This window comes from Raphanus sativus, chromosome 4, assembly GCF_000801105.2.
Source record: "Raphanus sativus cultivar WK10039 chromosome 4, ASM80110v3, whole genome shotgun sequence".
In the NCBI taxonomy this organism is placed as follows: domain Eukaryota; kingdom Viridiplantae; phylum Streptophyta; class Magnoliopsida; order Brassicales; family Brassicaceae; genus Raphanus; species Raphanus sativus.
In genome coordinates, this window is record NC_079514.1 from 8319609 (window position 1) to 8341091 (window position 21483).

At 37.8% G+C, this 21483-nt stretch overlaps 4 protein-coding genes, 1 long non-coding RNA gene and 1 pseudogene across 6 annotated transcripts; 2 read left to right on the forward strand and 4 right to left on the reverse strand.

The window, feature by feature from the left end:
- The first annotated feature begins 1279 nt into the window (after positions 1-1279).
- On the forward strand, positions 1280-3988 carry LOC108850191 (methionine--tRNA ligase, cytoplasmic-like). Its single transcript, XM_018623762.2, has 2 exons — positions 1280-2055; positions 2347-3988. Exon 2 carries the CDS (start codon positions 2350-2352, stop codon positions 3187-3189), a length of 840 nt encoding a protein of 279 aa, XP_018479264.2. The 5' UTR covers positions 1280-2055; positions 2347-2349; the 3' UTR covers positions 3190-3988.
- LOC130510851 (uncharacterized) lies at positions 3300-5218 on the reverse strand. Of its 2 annotated transcripts, XR_008944644.1 has the most exons (3): positions 4371-4777; positions 4226-4286; positions 3300-3960 (listed from the first exon to the last, which is right to left on the reverse strand). It is a non-coding gene; the product is annotated as an uncharacterized LOC130510851 (long non-coding RNA). The 2 variants fall into 2 exon arrangements; XR_008944643.1 differs by having other exon boundaries at positions 4226-5218.
- Positions 5219-6288: 1070 nt separating this feature from the next.
- On the reverse strand, positions 6289-7019 carry LOC108850192 (probable protein phosphatase 2C 79). Its single transcript, XM_018623763.2, has 4 exons — positions 6795-7019; positions 6691-6738; positions 6472-6621; positions 6289-6351 (listed from the first exon to the last, which is right to left on the reverse strand). The coding sequence occupies exons 1-4, from the start codon at positions 7017-7019 to the stop codon at positions 6289-6291; spliced, it is 486 nt and encodes a 161-aa protein (XP_018479265.2).
- Positions 7020-13009: 5990 nt separating this feature from the next.
- On the forward strand, positions 13010-16940 carry LOC108849832 (aspartyl protease family protein 1-like; annotated as a pseudogene).
- Positions 16941-17079: 139 nt separating this feature from the next.
- LOC108849833 (rac-like GTP-binding protein ARAC11) lies at positions 17080-18581 on the reverse strand. The gene is made up of 6 exons (XM_018623438.2): positions 18145-18581; positions 17957-18044; positions 17757-17866; positions 17601-17664; positions 17383-17513; positions 17080-17299 (listed from the first exon to the last, which is right to left on the reverse strand). The coding sequence occupies exons 1-6, from the start codon at positions 18241-18243 to the stop codon at positions 17198-17200; spliced, it is 594 nt and encodes a 197-aa protein (XP_018478940.1). The 5' UTR covers positions 18244-18581; the 3' UTR covers positions 17080-17197.
- Positions 18582-19753: 1172 nt separating this feature from the next.
- LOC108849260 (protein POLLENLESS 3-LIKE 2) lies at positions 19754-21412 on the reverse strand. The gene is made up of 3 exons (XM_018622807.2): positions 21190-21412; positions 20910-21122; positions 19754-20823 (listed from the first exon to the last, which is right to left on the reverse strand). Exons 1-3 carry the CDS (start codon positions 21340-21342, stop codon positions 19918-19920), a joined length of 1272 nt encoding a protein of 423 aa, XP_018478309.2. The 5' UTR covers positions 21343-21412; the 3' UTR covers positions 19754-19917.
- Positions 21413-21483: the final 71 nt, after the last annotated feature.

The window sequence follows — 21483 nt, forward strand, 5'->3', positions numbered from 1 at the left end:
CAGAAAGGTTGAGGAAAGAGTCACCCACACCTCAGAGATAGTAGACCTACACCAAGCCGCAAAGTACAAGTGTTAGTATCAAGACAGAAAACGTCATCTAACTGAAGAAATGTATTTTGAGTAACAGGCTTACCAACAGAATGTAATAGTGTGTCAACAGCTCAGGAAGTTGGAACGAATGTCAGATAACAGACATATGTTAAGCCAGGAACAATGTCAGCTCGACATTGAGGTCAATCAACACCTGAAACAGTACAGAGGAGTCAGATAGACGAATGGAACACATACTATGAAGATTCAGTTAAAAAAGGAGGATACTTTACTCACGGGAGAGGTGGAGCGTGATGGTGGAGCTCAGTTGTGAGCTCAACGGCATGTCAGAATCTCAATCGCGTCCAGAGGAAGAGACTCGAGTAATCTGAGAAGACATGCAGATAAAAGAATCCACGGGTTAGCTCAACGAGTCATAAGATCCGTCCAACTGTCCTTAACAGATGATCCTAGTCTCTTATGAAGAGAAGAGATTAGATGTACCTGAGGGGAGTTAAGAGGAGAGGTGACAACATCGCATCGCGGCGAAGCTAGCCGTCGTTATCCACAGAGGAGTGAATCGCCGAGTTTGGCGAGAGGCTTCAAGTGAAACAGAGAGAGGGGAATATGCACCACCGGTGAGGTGGAGCTTACGGGACCTTCGCTCGATGATCAACGACAGCAAGACAGAGCAACCAACGATCTCTATCGTCGACACCGAGTCCGATTTGGCGGAGAAGGTTCGCGAAAGAGATGATAGGAGAGAGAGAGAGTCACACTGACGCTTTGGTTTCTCCGAAGATCAAAAGTGACAAGGAATGGGTTTGTCGGCAAGAAGAATGGGCTGGATTTGGGCTCATGCCAACCGGTGGAGATTTGTGGAGGTTGGGCTTCGCCAAATCTTAATGGGCCAGTAGCAGCAACATTGTGCTTGGTCCAAGACAACCTGTAGACCCACTCCAAGCCCATCCAGTTAGCAACCTGAAACCAACACGAAGCATATAAATATGTGAGTGTTCGATTAGGTAAAAAGCCAAGCAGTCACAAGCAAACAACATACAAGGATCAGATCAATCTCAGAGGAAGAAGCAAGAGGAAGGAGACAACAATACAAGATACATAGCTTAGGCTTAAGTCTATTATCTTAAGGCTTTTGTTGTATCCTCTAGCTTGGAGTATTTGATTCTTTGTAAACACTCTAGTACACTGATTTGGTGGGACTAGAACCTATTTGATCTAGTGGATTTTGGGAGCAGAAGTTCTCCCACGAGACGTACCGCGCCGAGGGCCGGGAACTCGTTAAATCGTGTGTGTCTTTATATTCTGCACTAACCTAGATCAAGTTAACTTCTAACCTAAGTAACCTAAGCTAATAATCTCTACAGATACTGTCGTCTCCGTGGCTATAATGTTATTTATATATGTGGAACAGATGATTACGGGACTGAAAATCAGACCAAAGCTACTGAGACCGAAGCTCTCGAGGAGAATTGCTCCACGGAGGAAGTCTGTGACAAGTACCATGCCATTCATAAACAAGTTTATGACTGGTTTGATATCAGTTTTGACGTGTTTGGTCGGACTTGTACTCCACAACACACACAAGTGTCACGAGCAATTTTTAACCAGCTGTGGCAAAAAAAATTTGCTTAAAGAGGACTCAGCCACAATTTGCGAGCCAGACCATCGGTTTATTGAGCTTCCACGCCTGGAAGATAGGCAGCAGTATCATATCCAGTATATAATCGGCTCTTGTGAAACTTGGAGCACAAATGCTCTTTCACCCACGTTCGCTTGGTTTAAGGAAGGACGTAGACAGGGATGCATCACACGGGATCCAAAGTGGGGAATTCCCGGCCGACATGAGATATACCAGGATAAGGTCTTCTACGCCTGGTTTGACGCTCCTATTGGATACGTCTCAATAACATCATGCTACACCTCTGAATGGGACAAGTGGTGGAAGAATCCTGATAACGTGGAACTTTACCAGTTTATGGGAAAGACTGCCTCCCATTTCACACTGTGAGTATTCCATTAACCTCTCTGTTAAATTGCTTTACCTCCGTTGACTTGTTCTTGTTCTAAATATCTTTCACCTAACCCTAAGTGACATCAAGGTCCTAGGGTTATGCTTTTATTTTGGTCTTGGGAACCTTGGCTATTTGGTGTTTTTATATATATATATATATATATATATATATATATATATATAATTTGGATGTGTTTTTTTTTAGGTCTCCTTGTTAGAGGAAGGTTTATATTTGTAGATGGATATGTTTTTTGTTTTGTAACTGTCTGTTTGTTGGTATGCAGGTGATGTTTCCCTTAGCTCAGCGTGGCAGTGGGGAAAACTGGACAATGGCCAAGACAGTCAGCGCGACAGAATATTTGAACTACGAAGGCGGAAACTTTTCCAAGAGCGAAGGTGTTGGAGTGTTTGGTAATGATGTCAGAGATACAAGTATCCCTGTTGAAGTATGGCGATACTACTTGCTGGCCAGAAGGCCTGAGGTGTCTGACGCATCATTTAAATGGAAGGATCTTCAAGCAAATCTGAATACCAAGTTGTTGGGCCTAGGCAACTTTGTAAATCGAGTTCTGCTTCTTATTGCAGGTTATGGGTCTGTCATTCCTGATGCTCCTCGTGCTAAATCTCACATTCTGTCTACATGCGTGGGTGTTAAGGTTGGAAGATTGGTGGCTGAGTATGTCAAAGCCATGGAAAAGGTTCAGCTCAAGCATGGCCTGAATACTGCTATGCTCGTTGTGGGTCAAGGGCACAAATATTGGAAACTTTACAAGGGAGATAAAAGGCGTAGTGCAGTTTTTTTAAGAACGGCTGCTGGTTTAGTACACCTTGTTGCACGATTGTTAGAGCCTTTCATGCCATCGTTTTCACGTGGGGTGTTTGAGCAGCTCAATTTGCTTCCACTTTTTTCCCTCTCCGACGAGAGAGGAGAGCTATTGCAAGCAAGTAGACCCTGGGAGATTCTTCCTCCTAACCACAGGATAGGCACCCCTCGACCATTGTTCGAGTTTTTGAAAGATGAACATGTGGAATCGTACAAACAAATGTTCTCTGGAAGTCTGGCTCGTGAACGCCCTAGGCCTGCAGAGGAAGCAGGTTTGGATATCGATGCACTGGCTCTCTTATAACATTTAGCGTTTTAATAATACTTTCTGAATCATTTTGATGTCGTATTATTACCAAATACAATGTTTCCTTTGAATGAATGCCTATATTACGAAGCGAAAAAAAAAAAAAAAGGACCAAAGACTTTTCTCATTTTCTGTCTTGAAAAGTAAAATAAACAAAAAGAAAACAAAAATAAGAGCGAAACTAGAAAGAGAAGAGCATGCGAGCACGTTCGTTCGTTAAGATCAACAACTAAAAAATGGAGAGCACATCATCTCCTTCCCTTCAAGCCACCGTCTTTACTTTCGTTTACACTACGTTTCCTTCTCCACGTTTCTCTTTTACAAAACAAAAACAAAGCAGAGACCAAGGGCTTTCCCAAAATGGCCAACTCCAAAAGATTGTTTGGCGTTGTGCGGAGGAACCTTCTCCGACGATCTCCTAGCACCATTCGCTCATCTGTACGAGAAACCAGTAGACAACACAATGCCGCCATTAAAATCCAAGCTTTCTTCAGGGGTCACCTGGTAAAACATGAACACATTAACCTTGTTCTTTTCTTTTTTTAAAGTTGACCATTGCAAGTGTTGTAGGCAAGGAGAGCGTTTAGAGCGCTCAAGAGTCTGGTGAAGCTTCAAGCGGTGGCGAGAGGTGTGCTTGTGAGGAGACAAGCTCGAATAGCCTTACATTGTATGCATGCTCTTGCTCGCTTGCAGGTTAGGGTTCGTGCTCGTCAGATTCTCTCCCATTAAAAATTCCATGACATATTACCTCTCTTGCGATTGTGACATCTACATAATAACATTGTCCTTTCAAATTTATTCACTTCCTTTGTATATGTATACCAATTAACCCTTAACACTCTTCAATTTGTACTGATAAAACAATATATATGAGTCTAGCTGAAATTTTCAGTTTTTTTCAATGAAAAGTAATAGACAATATACATTCTAAAAGGGATTCATAGATAGATAATGATGCTAGGCAATTCACAAACAGTAGAAGGATTTTATTAATACTTGGGAAGGAAGCTGGTGAAGGGTTGGGTAGGAGTACCTTGGGTGGGAAGAAAGGGTATGTAAGGCTTCTATGGAGTCGCAGTGCGATATTTAATAATCTGGATATAACAAGCAAGAACAGTAGTTACATTAAAGAGTTTTACATCAAAAAAAACTATCAATAAAGAATGTAAATTCATTACCAACACACATAAGAAAAAAAAAGAGTCAATACATATAGGTAGATCTACAAGAAACATAGTCTAAAACAGAAAGAGAGAGACGAGAGAGCACTGAGATATTGGCGCGGCTCAATCAGATAACTAAGAGAATGCGTATATATAGTGCGTGCGTGATCTGGAATATCTGAGTGAACCAGGCCAATATCAAAGAGTACTCTTTCGTGCTAAAGGTGCAGATTCAAAGGAAGACTGTCTTGTAAAACAAAACAAAAAAAGGAAGAAGATAGACGTGTGAGGGGAAGTGTGAGTGATGAGGAGAGGTGAGAATGTCTGTAAGGGGAGTTATAAAGGAGAGGTATTAAATTAGGGTATATGAGAGAAGGAAATGGAAGGTATGGGGCATTTAAACCACATCTACTACCAATACACTAAAGCTGGCTCACCCTCTTTACTCCCTCTATTTCTATCTCCTCTCTCTTTTTATTTCAAGTTTCACTATATGTATACATTGTTACAAACTAAATTGGCTATGCAATGTGAACCAATACTCCTTTGTCTCCTAATGTCTTTCCTTCTTGAGGGTTCATAGCAAAAATATATATGTAAAAATGTAAGTTAAAAAGATGTAGAGGAAGAAGTTAAAAAGAAGATCGAAGATGCTGTATAATAAATTTTGAGAGAATCTCTCGCAGAAAGGAGGGAACACTGGCTGCCCTGCAAACCATTAATGTTCTTACTGCTCTTTTTTTTTTAATTTAACTACTTGCCCTTCTCTTTCTATCTCTCTATCTATCATTCTCCTTTTTACAACCTCAAGACAGTTATGAACCCTAAGGACCCATATCTTTCTGTCTTTCTCTCTCACTCCATTGAAGAGATCCTAGATTTAATGTCACATTGTAATGCCAGAGCTTTGTGAGAAGAAAACGAATCCTATTTTTGTCTGTGGTTATGATGGGTGGGGGTGGCAAAAACTATTGCACACCTGTTTTTACTTTTCTTTGTAGCTAACATTAAAACCTCTCAGGTCCACCATTGCCATAAATTCATGCAGAAACACACTTTATCTCTCTCTTCTCTACCCAATTATATTTTCTTAAGATTTAACACAATATATACCAAAACTTACCTGCTCTTGGTCTATAGGTTATCAGCATGTTTCATTCTGTATTTTCCATATTTACTATTTTGGGGATATGAATCACTTTATGGATTTGTTACCGTTGTTGAGTAATTTAATATCGATGTCTCAGTATTAAAAGTAACACCAAGCCAGTAAAAATGGAAGAATACTATGTAAAAAGCTAAGAATACACACGTTGAGTTCTATCTTTCTATCTACATAATTTACAGTGCTGAGTAGATTTCTCCATATTGAAAACACAAAAAAAAAGGAAAAGGTAAATATCTGCAACTCTGCAAGGTACACTTATTTCAAATTTGCTCAGAGTTAAGCTTTCAACTTGGCACCAAAGCAAAGTAGAGAAACTGGGTAAGCTTCCTTTGTTCCCTTGCAGTAGATGAGAAAGAGAATCATAAACAATTAAAATATACGATTTTTTTTTGAGCAAAATAAAAGTGAGTTTAAATACATCATTTTCATAGTAAACTGACAAAAGTGTGCACCATGTATGTCATCTTATGGTAGTCACATAATGGGGTGGATTGCAGAACAAGTCATTTAGAATCATAAAATCTTCAAACACGTTAGCAACTGAAAGCTAAGTGATATTGAACAGCATTACAAATAAAAATCTAAGTAAAATATATCATATGATCAAACACTCCTCTGTTCTAGAGAGTTTCATGCAACACAAAAGTACAACAGAAGCAAGGCCTACTACATTCATTCATTCATCAACAACAATTACAAGATTACAGAAAGTCCTCGTTGAACAAATAAAATAAATAAATAATTTACTGGAATGGGTTGCAAACGTCAGTAGTGTGTGGCTTTCACGTTGAAATTATACATCCTTATACCCAACAAAGAGAGTGTGACCTTTTTAAATAACTACAAAAGATGAAATCTAGAAAAAGTGGGACTAGCAGTAGCTTTTAGAGTTTCTTGGGGAAAGTCATACCGCCGCCTCGGATAGAAAGAGAGAGAAGAGCTCACTACATTGGCATCAAGGAAGATGACAACCACAGTGATGTCATCGTGGAAATGCCTCCTCACACCTCTCTCTATCTTCTTCAGATCAGAGTATCTCATCTCTCTCTTCTTCGCTGCTGCTTGCAGTGCCGTTTTCACCAGTCTACGTGCAATCCCCTGCACAAAGGACACAATCAGTATCTGTTTTTTTGCTCAAGTGAAACTATTGGGTGTAAGTAAACGCACGTTTCGTGGGTGGTTGTGAACAATGTCAACAGCTTCTTGGTTGCTCATCTGTTCCCAAAGTCCATCAGAAGCAAATATCAGAAACTCATCTTGTAGATGCCAACAAAAGTTCCGTAAGAACCAGAAGAATCAAGTGTACTCAAAGGGCCAGACTCAACTTGGCTCTGATCCTCGAGAAGGTTGTTGGCCTGAACAACGGCCATTGAGAACTCACCGAGTAGGTGATGGCCAGAGTCTTTGTACCAGAGGAGTCCATCTTGTTTCCCTACTGTTGAAGAATCAGAGGAAGAAGAAGAAGAAGGCCAGACACAAGGACTCAAAAGTTTCATTAATGTTGTTAACATCCTCCTCCCTCACGACATCAGGGAAACCCTCTTTCTCTTCCTCCACATCCGTCAAAAAGGGATCGGATCAAACAAGGGTTTTAACTTTATGAATCTGCAATTCAAAAACACTAACTCAATCAAAAAGATGAGAACTTTAGGAAGGTAGTGAAATGGGTACCTGAGATTATGCAGAAGCAGATGTTAAAGAGGGACAAAGACGCAGACTTGGAGTGTCAACAAATACCAATGATGATGATTAATGATGACCATTAACAAAGACATACGTGTGCATATCAACATCCACCTCCATCTCCACCTGCACTTAGTCAGCTGCACTTCTTTTCCCAGTTCCTCTTCACTTCCTCCCATGTGCTTGTGCTTTGCTCACCTCTCTCCCATTTCATATTTTGAAATAAATAATGGGCCTTTTCTCTGGAACAACAGAGTACAATACAAATAAGAAAATGGGCCTTACGGTAAATTTTCAAAAGTGAAAAGAGTGTGGGAATAGTCAAGAAAATCAACCCTACTTTCACTCTTTACCAAGACATGGAGGAATCACAGAAACTTCACACATGTAAACTGCTCACGTTTTTTTTAGTGTTTTTGTCTGAAAATAACCAAAGTTGCCTTCACTCATCCTGCTTATTTAAACGTATTACATATATATTTTTCTGTCTTGTGTACATATATAGATTCACACTAACTAATTACTTTTCAGACTCCAGCTAAGAAAATTAATTCTACCTGTTCTTTGGATCAGATTTAGAAAGGAAAAAATATGCACCATTCGGAGACGACAACAAAGCAACCTCTTTGTCCTAAGCCATGTCGTGTGTGTCCTTCTCTTCCCGAGTTCCTCAAACCTCTCTCGCATTCTATACACCCTTCCAATTGGTAACTTTATTTTTTGAATAAATTTTTTTAAAAAATTTTGCTTACATTTGGAATAAATTTAAAATTATTCAGATAAAAAAAACTTTTTTACAACATGTGTGGCTTTTTTTTGTAGAAAAGATAATCTACTTGGAAACTAAAACTTCCACCATAATCTCCATCTATCTACAAGCAAACTATAAGTTCATTGCATGAGAATATTTTACTTCAGTTCTGGCTCGTACTGAATCAATGAAGTTGTGTATGTGTTTGTCAACTGGTAACATTATATGGTCTAGAGTTTGCATACATTTTCAATCACTCGTTTGGTGTCCTATATATAAGTGCTTAGGTTCTGAATTGTTTTTCATGTAACTACAATTATAAACGTTTTTAAAAAGCAATTGAAGGCTAATATTTTTTTTTTTTTTTTTTTTTTTTTTTTTTTGATATCTCTGGTGTCTGGGCAGCCACTTTCCCAAATATCCCCCGAAGGGGTCCAGCGCCCCAGCAGTAAGGATGTTAAATCGCTGTGGCCGGGTTTCGAAGCTAGGTGGCGGGCACCTCAGCCGAGGTTCCATTACCACCAGGCTACGAAGCCCGGTTTTGAAGGCTAATATATATATATTGAATTGAATATCTCTCCTGCCTTTTCTTTATACATATTGAATTTCATCATGATAATTCACTCTAACTCCTACATGTTTATGCCTTAATCAGCCAACAAAGTTCGGAGGAAAAAAACGATGTTATTGGCATCGATAAGGTGGTCATATTTCTTTCATATACTCCATCTGTTTCATTTTAAATGATGTTTAAAGATTTTATTTTTGGATCAAACTTGTCGTAAAAATAAAATTCCTCCAAAATTAAATAAGTTCAAAAAAAAGTCACTTCTTTTTGGTCAAACGTCACTGATTTTTGTGTAGGCATGGAAAATGTAACAACATTTATATTAAAATGGGCAGAATATTCGCAAGCTTGGATGCGTGCATGGTTCTTGAGTGTTTTTTTTTTTTTTTTTTTTTTTGCAAAAGGTTGGATGGTTCTTGAATATTCGCAAGCTTGGATGCGTGCGTGCATGGTTCTTGAGTGTTCGTTAATTAATATGTATTGTAATGTGTGCAGCCAATAGAAGGCGGAAACAATAGAGTCAATGTGGTACGTAGGGTCTCCACCTAGGAGAACCGGGAATCCTCTTGTAAACGATCTTCATTTCATTCACTGCCTCGATCTTCTCCCCAGTTTCTCAAGCACCAAGGCTTGATCTTCACATCTTCTTAGACGATAAATGCATACACAGCCGCACACAACAACAACAAACAGCAACAACAACGAAACAGAAAAAAAAAACTGTAATATCAATTGATCTCGGCGTGAAGAACAGTTACCTTATTACACTAGACATGCATATGTTACTCAAAAAGTTTGGATTTCATTCTTTGAAGAAATGTATTTGGATATTGTTGATCACCAAGAGTCTACACTTACGTCAGCACAATATACTGCTTACTAAATCAGCACTCACTTGGTACAGAATGAACGCAGATACTTTCTTCTTGGTAATCTGAACGCAGAGACTATATATGGTTAATATGTATTAGGGATTGGATGCCTTTTACAATATAGAACTCGTTCTCTCTTTTTGTTTGTTTGTTATGTCTCGTTTAATTTGTATTTGAGATTCCTATAATTTTATATAGACTTGTGTTTCCTTTGTACATTTTTACTTGCTCGTCTGTGTAAGTTCCAGAGTTCTACTCCTTTAGTTTCATAAAGATCCATTAAGCGGAAAAAAATTATTTCAAAAAATTGCAAACTCCAAAAAAACTTAATTATGTTTATTGAATTTATACTGGCTAAAAATTATGGAAATTTCCTATTCACAAAAAGTAATGCATTTACAGTTAAATTTTAATGCGTTTTTTTAATATATGTGAAAAATCTAAAATATGTATCTTTTAAAAACTGAAAGGATACTATATATATCAAATTTGTTAAAATAGGTTAAATCAAAGTCTATGGTTATAATGTACAGAGCTTCTTTTACCAAAATAGATAAATTTAAAATAAGTAAGCTACTTATTGTGTAATGTTTATGGAGGAAAAAATTGAGACAATGAGTTTATGTTTCAGGTTACCAATTTTTCAAGCAGACTATTTTCAGCGCCAGATTATGAGTGTTAATCAAAATACAAAGCGGGATTACAGGAGTAATTTGAGCGCGGGGCCAGAGGTATGCGACACGTGTACATAACCTTGTCCGAAGTCAAAGCTTTCTACTTACTATACTTTATCAGTATTTTCATTTCCATCCTCCTATCTTCATATCATTACGAAAACACCCCTTTATTTTCGTATAGATTTTGACATTTTATCATTGCCAAATGTGTACCGGCTGCACCTAACTCATGGAACAAACAAACGAACACCCCTCCACGTCTCTAATTACATTTCCACATGTATATATATAAAGAGCCACACAAACACGACGATCAGTGGCGGATCCAGAATTTTTTTTATCGGGGGCACAATATATTATATAAATTAATTATTTTAAATAAAGATTATATATAATATAAAATAAGAATAACTAACAAAATTAAGCTTAAAGTATTATACTACATTTAAATTTGGTACCATGAAATTATAAACAAAACTAATCTTAAATATTTTGGATTTTAAATTTTGATTTTAATATCTCTTTTTTCAAATTTTTATTTAGGTGTCTTATTGTCTAAAAAGTTTATCAGAAAGTATAAAGTATTTTTTGACTAATGATATAAAATAAGTGATATATATATATATATATATATATATATATATATGTGTGTGTGTGTGTGAGTTAATTAGTTAGAAAGATGAACAAATGATTTAAGGATAAAGAAGTCAATTAGTAATAAATTAAATGTAGGAAAGAAGATGTATGTAAATGCTATTACAATATTAAATTACAAAGAATAAATAAGAGAAATAGGTTGTTTTGGGAAAAAAAGGTAAAATAGAAGTTGTTATAAGGGGACATCGAACCTCCTTTCTCCAATATTTAATGGGGGCACTATAAGCCACTGAGCTACATAATTCATATTGTTAAGTCTTAACACACGGTAATTATAAAAGTAGTCGGGGGCACGTGACCCCATACCTTTAAACGTGCATCCGCCCCTGACGACGATTCAAAGTAGATCATGTACTTGTAGGTTTTAATCTGTTTTAAAAGGTCATATTAAGAAATACTTTGATTTTATCAAGTTTCTCTCATTCTCTGTAATCTAGAGCAATTAAATACGAGAGTTGATTTTCTATAATTGAATCAAATATGGAATTTCGTTGGCAATAATATTCCTTCGTCAACGATTTTTAAGAATTCGTTGACATATGCCGTACCTTGCAAAACGTTGACATTCTCCTCACATACACACAACAAATAAACTCTTTACGGATCGAATAAAGTTTGGTGTAGTAAAAGAAACTCGAGTTGCAAGAAGGAGAAACACACACATGTTCCTGATTCACAAAAAAAGATTCATGGAGAGAGAAAAAAATCAGATAATGGTTTGGAGTAGTAAGAAGTTGAGATGGATGTTGGAGTTGCATCCTCCGTTATGAGTCTGGGATGTGCTTCAGTTTTATGATGCTATGAACAATGTTAGAGCCGGCCGGTCCTAGACATATCCCATTGAACTAATATATATAGAACCGGCGTTTAAACTAAATTTAATATATATTCTTTTGCTAAAATTTAAATTTATTAAGATTTACTTATTTATATAATCACATAACTTTTGTTTCTCTCTGTTAGAAAATTGTATAACCAACTACTGAATCGTCCACGATCGTGAGAAATGATCTTTTGGATGGAGAGAATCTGACAGGCAGCCCTAACTTCTTATCCAAGTAAAAATAAACGTCAGCAATTAATTAATTTACTTCTTGGTATTTTCATGTAACGATAAAAATGTTTCAACGGACATACCGTATCAGCGAAGCCCCTATCTCTCTCGCCAAAGCCGTCTCCAAGAACCAGATACACCCATTTGAACCCTCTTGCTGCTTCGTTATACTTTTCATCCTTTGCTTCCTATGTACGTTTGTTAATGTCAGTTACATCTTTGCAAATCGCTAATCTCATTTTGGTTTCCTCCACCCGAGTTTCACATATTGTTCAATTTACCCTCGGTTTTCTTTGATTCTCATCTTATCCGATTGGGGCATTTTGTAAACAATGTATCTTAATTTCCGACAGTGCCATATCTATATGGGAGCATGAGACATTTCCTGCCCCCAAGTTGTAAAATATTCAAGTCTAATATTGGAACATTTAAAGTTATACAAGATAAAAAGGGCAGAAAATGTTGGGAAAATATGGAATATATATGTTTTAGTATATGCTGCAAAACTTGTAAGTTTAGAAAAAACGAAGCAAATGGGAATTATTGAACTTCTCTTGTGACTCATAATTCATAATGCGCTCCTCGTCTGTTTGACTTCTATAGATGAGCTAATCTTTCTCAAGTTGTTGTATACAATCAAGTTTAGTAATTTGTATTATAAAACAAGTTGTAAATTTTCTTTTGAAGACTTCAAAAAAGGTTGTAATTGTCACACCGTATATATTATAGATACTAGGTTCAAAAGGTCAGTACATTTGTATAACAGTTTGGATGGGGTTTCGGTTCGGATGAGGGTCGAAGTATCAGTTTGAAGTAAAAACGCACAAGCCAACTTCATATGTTGTGAACTTAAAAAGAAAAGGCCAGCTACAATGTTGTTGTCTATCATACAAATTCTATAATAGCAGAGTTAGGTGAAAATTTGTTCGCTGGTTAGAATATAATAGTAGGAATTAAGTGCAAAATAAGAAAAATAAAGGGGATATTTCAGCAAAAAAAAGCGTTGACAAAGAGACTTATGAACGCCTAGTTTCAAGAGTCGTAGACTCTGCCCTTTGTCAACCATCAGCTTCTGGGAAGAACACTAATAAGCAGAAAATTAATGGCAACTACCATTAAACAAGTACTATTAGTTCGAAGAAGCAACTCAACTTCTCTCTGCTTATCTGGAACAATGCGAACGAGTCAAAGCTTTTGACACCTTACAAATACGAGACTCGTCCTGTGCTTTATTACTCTTGAGGTGTGGTTGTTTTCTCTGAATATATCAAAGTTATGGCTCTAGCACGCCATTTGTTTGTGTTGTTGTCTGTGTTAGTGGTGGGCTGGGGGCTCGAGAGATGTGAGGCTACTGGGAAGTTCAGCTTCGAAGTTCACCACATGTTCTCTGATGCGGTCAAGCAGACTCTTGGGCTCGACAATCTTGTCCCCGAGAACGGAAGTATGGAGTACTTCAAGGTTTTGGCCCAACGTGATCGGTTTGATCAGGGGTCGAGGTCTTGCTTCCAACAACGAAGAGCCTACAGTCACGTTCATGCGGGGAACCGCACGGTTGCAATCGACCTCCTGGGATCGTAATGCCTCTTCCCATCTTGATTCACGTTTTCTTCTTTAATTTAATTAACTAGATTTTGACCCGCGTTTTTATTTTAAAAAAATGCGAACATTTTCTTTATTGACGATTTCGAGAAAAAATTTACATGAGTTTAAAACTTTTTAATTGGAAAAATTATAATTTAAAATTTATTCTAATATAATACTTGAATTTAAAATAGTGTTTTTATATTCGACTTTGATTCCTAGTTGAACTAATAGATCTGGCGATCCATATATAGTTAAATTTGTATTTTATGAAAAAAATAATTAAAAAATTAATAAACTCAGTAAAAACAAAAACTTGCTACAAACCCATGATTTGATACCAACTGCGATAAAAACTCGGAAAATTGATAATAATTTTTTAAATTGATTAAATTATTCATATATTTATTAATATTATATGAAATTGAAGAAATGTGTGATTCCTAAAACTTTGTTGAATTTTTATAATGTAGTTTGAAGAAAATGTATAAAATTTTTTTCTGAAAAAACATAATCTCTTTTTAATTTCATATATATATATATATATATATATATATATATATATGTATATATATTCATATTTGATCACAAGATTACTAAATAATGCCATGTACGATAATAATATTAAAAATGGTATTGTCTTATAAATATGATGAAAATCTAGTGTCAGAAACCAAAATTTTAAAGATAGGATCATGTTGCTTTAATCGTATAGATGCAACCAAATTGAATATGATTTTGTGTATATATCCATGTGGTTTCAGCCTCCATTATACTAATGTCTCCGTGGGAACACCCGCTACATGGTTCCTGGTGGCTCTGGACACAGGCAGTGATTTGTTTTGGTTGCCTTGCAATTGCGGTACCACTTGTATCCGTGACTTGAAAGATATTGGACTTCCACGGGTACCTTTCTCCTCAAGAAAGCATATACTCTCTTTTTTTTTTTTTTTTTTTTTATATTCATATTTTCATGTATGTAACTTCTTTCTCTTCTTTGACACAGAGTATACCCCTCAATCTATACAGCCCAAACGCATCTTCTACTAGCTCAAGCATTAGATGCAGTGACAAGCGTTGTTTTGGATCTAGAGGATGTTCTTCTCCTGCAAGTATTTGCCCTTATCAGGTCCAGTACCTTTCTAACAACACATCCACCATAGGGACATTGGTCGAGGATGTCTTGCATTTGATCACGGAGGATGATGCTTTGGAGCCTGTTCTAGCTAATGTCACGCTTGGGTAAGCAATGACGTTGTTATGCATAGCAAAAAACCTATATTAACAATAAAAAATGTTTTATTGTCTCTCTTGGAAGTTGGAACTCAGATGTGTTTGTGTCTTTTGTGATGCAGTTGCGGTCAGAGGCAGACAGGTTTGCTCCAGTTAGGTTTTGCTGTGAACGGTCTTCTCGGGCTTGGAATGAAAGATTACTCTGTTCCAAGTGTGCTAGCAAAAGCAAATATTACCGCAAACTCCTTCTCAATGTGTTTTGGGAATATCATTGACGTTGTCGGAAGAATCAGCTTCGGAGACAAAGGCTACACAGACCAGAAGGAGACGCCACTAGTTCCTGTTGAACCAATGTGCGATGTCTATTGCCCGTTTGGTTTCACAGTGCTTAATAGTTTTTCAGTTCGCTGTATTATCTTATACTGACTCTGTTTCTGTCTCTGTCTCTCCTATATGACTTTCTTTATCTCAAATGAAACTAGTCCGACTTATGCTGTGGATGTGACGGAAGTATCAGTGGGAGTAGAGGCTCTCGGTATTAAGCTTCTTGCACTCGTCGACACTGGCACATCCTTTACACACTTACTTGAGACGGAATATGATCTGCTTACCAAAACTGTAAGTGCCTTAGATTAGACTAATGATATATTCTAGTGCTTACGCTGACATAGTTTATTATACAAGTACCAAAACCGAGTATTAAGTACAAAAGATATAGTTCTTGCTGCACAAGTAAGCCTAACTATTGCCAATGTTATGGTTTAGATTACCAAATTTATAGTATCTTACTGCACAAGTATGCAAGCTGACCTAAATATTGCCGAAGTTATGATTTAAATTACTAAATTTATATATAGTTTCTTGCTGCAAAAGTATATCTGTTGACCTAACTATTGCCAAAGTTATGGATTAGATTACCAAAGTCACGGTTTCTTGTTTTGCAAGGCATTAGATGTCTCAAACATGTAATTTTATCAATGGGCGTTGAAATGATGACTTGGTAGAAGAAACTTAATTCCACCAAAGCATTTGTTTGTTATATGCACATCACCTTCATTCTCTTAATGTTGCAGTTTGACGATCAAGTCAAAGACAAGAGACGCCCCATTGATCCTAGGATTCCATTTGAGTTCTGTTATGACTTAAGGTCATGCGTCCACTCTTGTCATATGCTTTTCTCCATATTAGTAGAAAGAATGTGTTGGTAATTTTTTTTTAAAATGACAGAACACCTAGAAAGTAATAGAAATGACTAACACTAAATGTTAGAGAGGAAACATATGAAGTGTATATATGGGTATAGTTTAAGTAGCAATCTATGTTCCACAACTGTATTCTGATGTTCTTCCTCTTTGTGTTCAGTCCAAACACTACAACCATTTTTTTCCCTAAAATTGTAATGACTTTTGGAGGAGGATCACAAATGATTCTGAGAAACCCTCTTTTCTCGGTGTTCAGTGAGGTACGAAACCATGTCTTTACTTTCACATATGTGTAGTTTCATTGATTAGCTTATACATTTTTTCTTTTAACTTGAATTATAGGACGGTACCGCCATGTACTGCTTAGGTATTCTGAAGAGTGTGAATTTCAAGCTTAATATTATCGGACGTAAGTATCCCAATACATATTTGCTTCACATATTTGCTGCATGGAACTGAAGCAGATCAGAGAGATGAAGAGTATGTGTTGAATGTGTTCCATGTTTGGTTGTTTGCAGAGAACTTCTTGTCAGGACACCGCATTGTATTCGACCGGGAGAAGATGGTTTTGGGTTGGAAGCAGTCTAACTGTAAGTGACCGACCAAATCAAGGTGTGAATATGATATACATTGGAACAAAGCAATTGCTATATAAGTGTTTTTTGTGTGTTTAATGGCAGGTTATGACGATGAAAGCTTAGAAGCTACTCCTCCACCACCGGTGATCGAAGCTCCTGCACCAAGACTCTCTGCTCCACAACCTAGTACACCTCTTCCTCCTCTTGTTACCGTTGCTACACCTCCCTCATTGGACCCTCGTAGCTCTACCGGAAACGGCACAGGTGGAGCAGCCAGTCTCAGCCCTCTTTCATCTCAACTACTGCTTCTTCTACCTCTTTTGCCCGTCCTCTTATTTACATAAGCATTCGGTTAGCGTGTGGTTTTGACTGATTTATATGTTCCGTTTAATAATAATCTTCGTTTGAGAAGTAAAACAATAATTCATTGGTTTGAGAGTGTGATAATCTTATCTCCCTGTTACAGTGTCTGTTTTAAATGACAAGGTGCCTGAGGCAAATGCATGAAGGAGGAGATGATGTAAAACATGTTGTATTATATGAAGATTTGTTCTTTTGTCATCTAAACGTGCACATAACTACAGGTTAGGGAGAAAGGTTGGGACTGAAACTGATTCACAACATGTTGGTTGTGTTAATTTGTGGCATAAGCAAAAGATGTTAGATCAGAACAAACTCCACATTAATATATAAAAAAAAAAGACCAAAACCAAACATGGGTGTCCCTGTCCATTAACACATTGATACATTTGTTAGAAGATTTTTAATATATCAAAAACCAACAAATATAATATAAAACAGAGCTTTTCCAATCATCATCATAGGATGGAGCATGCCTTCTGGGCTTTGCTCTTCTTCTTCTTCTGCTTAGGCGGTTGCAACACCACTCGTATGGCTGCGTCAAAGACAGCTTTCACATTCTGCATTCAAACATTTGCATTTAACCATTACAAATCTATCTAATATTAAACACTAATATCGAATGTTGCTGTTCATGTGTAACCTCTTGAGATTTGGAACTGCATTCGATGTAAGTAGGTGCTCCTATTAGCTTCCTCAGCTCTTCTCCCTGAACAGTTGAAATCGGGACAGCGCCAGGGTGGTCGACGAAGAATTGCTTATCATCTCGAAGATCTAGAAAACAACAACACACACACACACTTGTGTCACAACTAGTAACTAAAAGGTAGTGAGGTCATCATCAATGTAAAGTAGTCTCACCAAGCTTTGTTCCAACAAGGATGATGGGGACACCAGGCGCGTAATGTTTCAACTCCGGAATCCACTGCAACACACACACGTGTGAACCTTGTCAGAGAGATAAATAGAGAGTAAACAACACTAACACCAAAAAGAAAAAGAAAAATCTTTGATTACCTTTTTGGAGACATTTTCATAACTGGCTTTACTGATGAGAGAGAAGGCCAAGATGAAAACATCTGCCCCACGGTAGCTTAGTGGTCTTAATCTGTTGTAATCCTCTTGCCCTTTTTTATACAATATTACCCAAAATTTTACAAAACCTCAGATTCAAAAGCACAAAATACATATTCCAAAAAATAAAAATAAAAAGATACCTGCAGTGTCCCACAATCCAAGATTAACGGTGGCTCCATTAACCACAACATTTGCACTGAAATTATCGAAAACTGTAGGAACATAATCCTGTATGAATAGAGAAACCAAGAAGTTGATGAGCTTGTTATATACAAAGATGAAGAATGTAAAACTACAAAAGAAGATGAGCATGAGCATTGGACAGAACCGTAGGGAAAGTGTTGCTGGTGTAAGAAATCAACAAACATGTTTTTCCAACAGCTCCATCACCAACCGTCACACACTTTACAAATCTTGAAGCGCTCATTGTCCCCCCCTCAAAGCTCGCTCAAAGATTTTAGCCTTCAGATCTCTAAAACAGTCGTTGAACTTCAGATCCTTTCCTCTCTCTCTCTCTGTTAGTTTTCTTCTTCTTCTTGATGCTCAAATTCAACCAACCATCTGGACATTGAGGATCGAAAAGAACAGACTTTGTCCCAGAAATGAGAAACCCGTTAGACCAAAGAGAGAAAGAGAGAGAGAGAGAAACAAAACAACGAATAGTTTGTTAGTTTAGCTTTCACCGGAAACAAATGGCGTTGAAACGTTCTCTCTCTCTCTCTCTCTCTCTTTCTCTCTCTGTCTCTCTTCTCTTTTAATACCTCTGTTTTCTAACAAACTTACCAACCGATTGTCTGTCTTTTTATTTATTTATGGAGTATCTGACACTTATGTTTAAGGATTTGTTGTCTTTTTCTGCCGCCCAGTCTCAATCTTTTATAACAGAACGATATCCTTTATTTGCTTGCTTCAGTGTTTTAAATTAAATTATTATGTTGAACCAAAAGAAAATTAAATACTTTTTTTGTTCTTTAAGCAATGCCCCCCTAACTAACAACACTAAACAGAATTGTCCAAAAGTTAAATAAGCGGGTAGGTAAGTTGCGATAATCATCATACAATGCTACCCCCCCCCCCCCCCACCACCTCCCCCCCTCCACTCCTAATGATTTGACATAACCATTTGCGTTGTAACCCTTTTCAATGAAGCTCTGTTTTCTAACAAACTTTATGACGCTTGATGATCCATTCATATATATATAAATAAGTTTAGGAATGGATGATCAATACATAAACATTAAAAATTGGGGTCAAAGTAGATGTTTACTTACATCCAATGTACACAGATCAGAAGTTCTTGACTTGATGAAGTTTCAGGCAATGATTCAAAAAAAAAAAGTCTCTGACCACTCATTTTATAGTAAAACTAGCATAAACTCAATCCAAGTTCATAACATTGTTGGATCAAGCAAAAAAAAAAAAGAACTGAGAACAAAATGGTAAAAAAGACTGTTTGATGTCTCCTTCTCTCTCTCTCAAGGAAGCAACCTCTTGACCTTATCTTACTCCTCACAGATGCACAGGCTCACACCTGAGAACCCAGCCATTGTCTGAAACACTTAAACATCTGCAAGTTACTTAGAGTCATGTCTCTAGTCACGTTCACTGCCTTCTCATGCTTACTTTTAGTAGTAGTATCTCAACCTTTGCTCATTTATCTATTACAGGATTCTTTGTCATATATTGTATATACACTGATAAGAGTTGAGAAGTCAATCAAAAGAACAAGGGCACGTATACTGATAGAGATGAATAGAAGAGAAGAGTAATGGTAGTAGCCACAGAAGAGAAAAGTAAGCATGAGAAGGCACTGGCCACTGATTATATATAACACATGTGGAGCAAGAACAACCAATCCCATTCTCATCTTCTCCTTTCGTCTCTCTCATTGTTTTTTTTTACCATCTATTATTATTAGCTAGTAGTAGATAGGCAAAGAACATAACTTTCAGCTTTCATTATTGGTCAATAACAAATAACTGTGAATAATAAAATAAGATAAAAAAAAATGTAGCAACATCAAAGGAGAACAAGAGCTCATCTCCTTTTACTTGATAAAAAAAGATTTGGTTAGAGAGAGCCTGAGATTGAGATATATATCTCAGGCTCTTGGGCTTAAGGAGGAGGACAAAGTGATATCCTGAAAAAACTTAAGCCTCTTCTTGTCGTCCACTTTCGTCTCTGTCCCCAAAACAGCCATGATCATCGCCTCTTCAAACTCCTTGTTGTCTGGTAATCCACAGTCTATCGCTCTCTTCTCCATCGACAGTCTCCTCTTCGCGTTTGCCTCTCCCTCATCACCACCACAGCTACTCAACACTCCCGATCTCGTCCTCTTCAGCTTCTCGCTATTGCTGTTTATCAGCTTAGAAGAGAAGAACGGCTTTGCATCCACCCTCAATGGGTTCACCACCACATTCACATCCGTCTTCACGTTCTCGTCACCGTATCCATCACTCTTCGGTTTAGCCGCGGCCTTCACGCTCTGTTGTTCTCTACAAGGCTGAGGCTGCCATACAGAGGAAGAACCAAACATGGCGTCGAAAAGCTTCCTCTGCTCAACTCTATCACCCCCTCCTCTCCTCATCGTCTCGGAGCCAAGATCCCTAAGCATCTGCTGCGCTCTCTCGTAAGCTTTCAGATGCGAATCCACACCTCTAGGACCGTCCACGACCGCGGGCTTCACGCGGCGCAGCGTCTCTTTGGCTTCGTCGATCCTTCCTTGCTTCATAAGGCAGATCCCTAGGTTACACATCTTGTTGTTGTCCGGCGCGATCGATAGCGCTCTCCTGTAGGCATCTTCTGCTTCCGAGAAGTTGTCTCTCTGCATCAAAGCCCATCCCAAGTTCCCCAGCAGCCGCGTGGCTTCCTGCTCCACGGAGACTTGGAACTTCTTCCCCTGAGACCTAGCGGTTTTGGTTCGTTTCCCGTTAAAGGCGAGTCCTTTTTGGATCAAGAAGAGTTTGTGTTTCAAAAGTGCGATCTGGTCGTCTAATCTCCCACATCTCTGTAAACCAAACAAACAAACAAACAAATCCAAAAATCAATACGGCGAAAACAGAGGATGCTCTGTTTTTGGGTAAAAGTAAGGACCTTGTAGAGATCTAGGAGGATGTTGTCGAGAGACTCCTGTGCTTGATCTGAACACCTGACTCTGAGAGATTTAATAGCTTCGATGGCTTCTTCTGCCCGATCTTGCTGCTTCATCACGATGGCCATATCTTTCAGAGCACTGTCTACTCTGTCTCCGGCGTTAATGGCCGACCAAAACAGAGGAATCGCTCTCTCGGGATCCTTCTCCACCAACTGAAATCCCATAAAATCAATCAATCAGGTGAAAACGAAAAAAAAAAAGGATGTAACTTTAAGTGACCTGAACGTTCTTGGCTCTGACATAAGGACTGTCTCCGACAGGAACTTTGTGGATAGCGTGAAATGATTCAGACCGAGTGCGGGAGATGCCGAGTGGCTTTGCGGGAGAACTAGGTGCGGATTTGGTCGGTCTGAATACATCTTTCATCATCATCTTTGCAGAGTGAATAAAAGACAAAGAAATGAATCTCAGAGGAGGAGTGATGTGATGTTTTAAGAAGACGGCTTGAGTGAGATCGGAACTTATAAAAAAAAGGTTCAAAATTTCCGACCGTTGAGATACACTAGCCGTTGT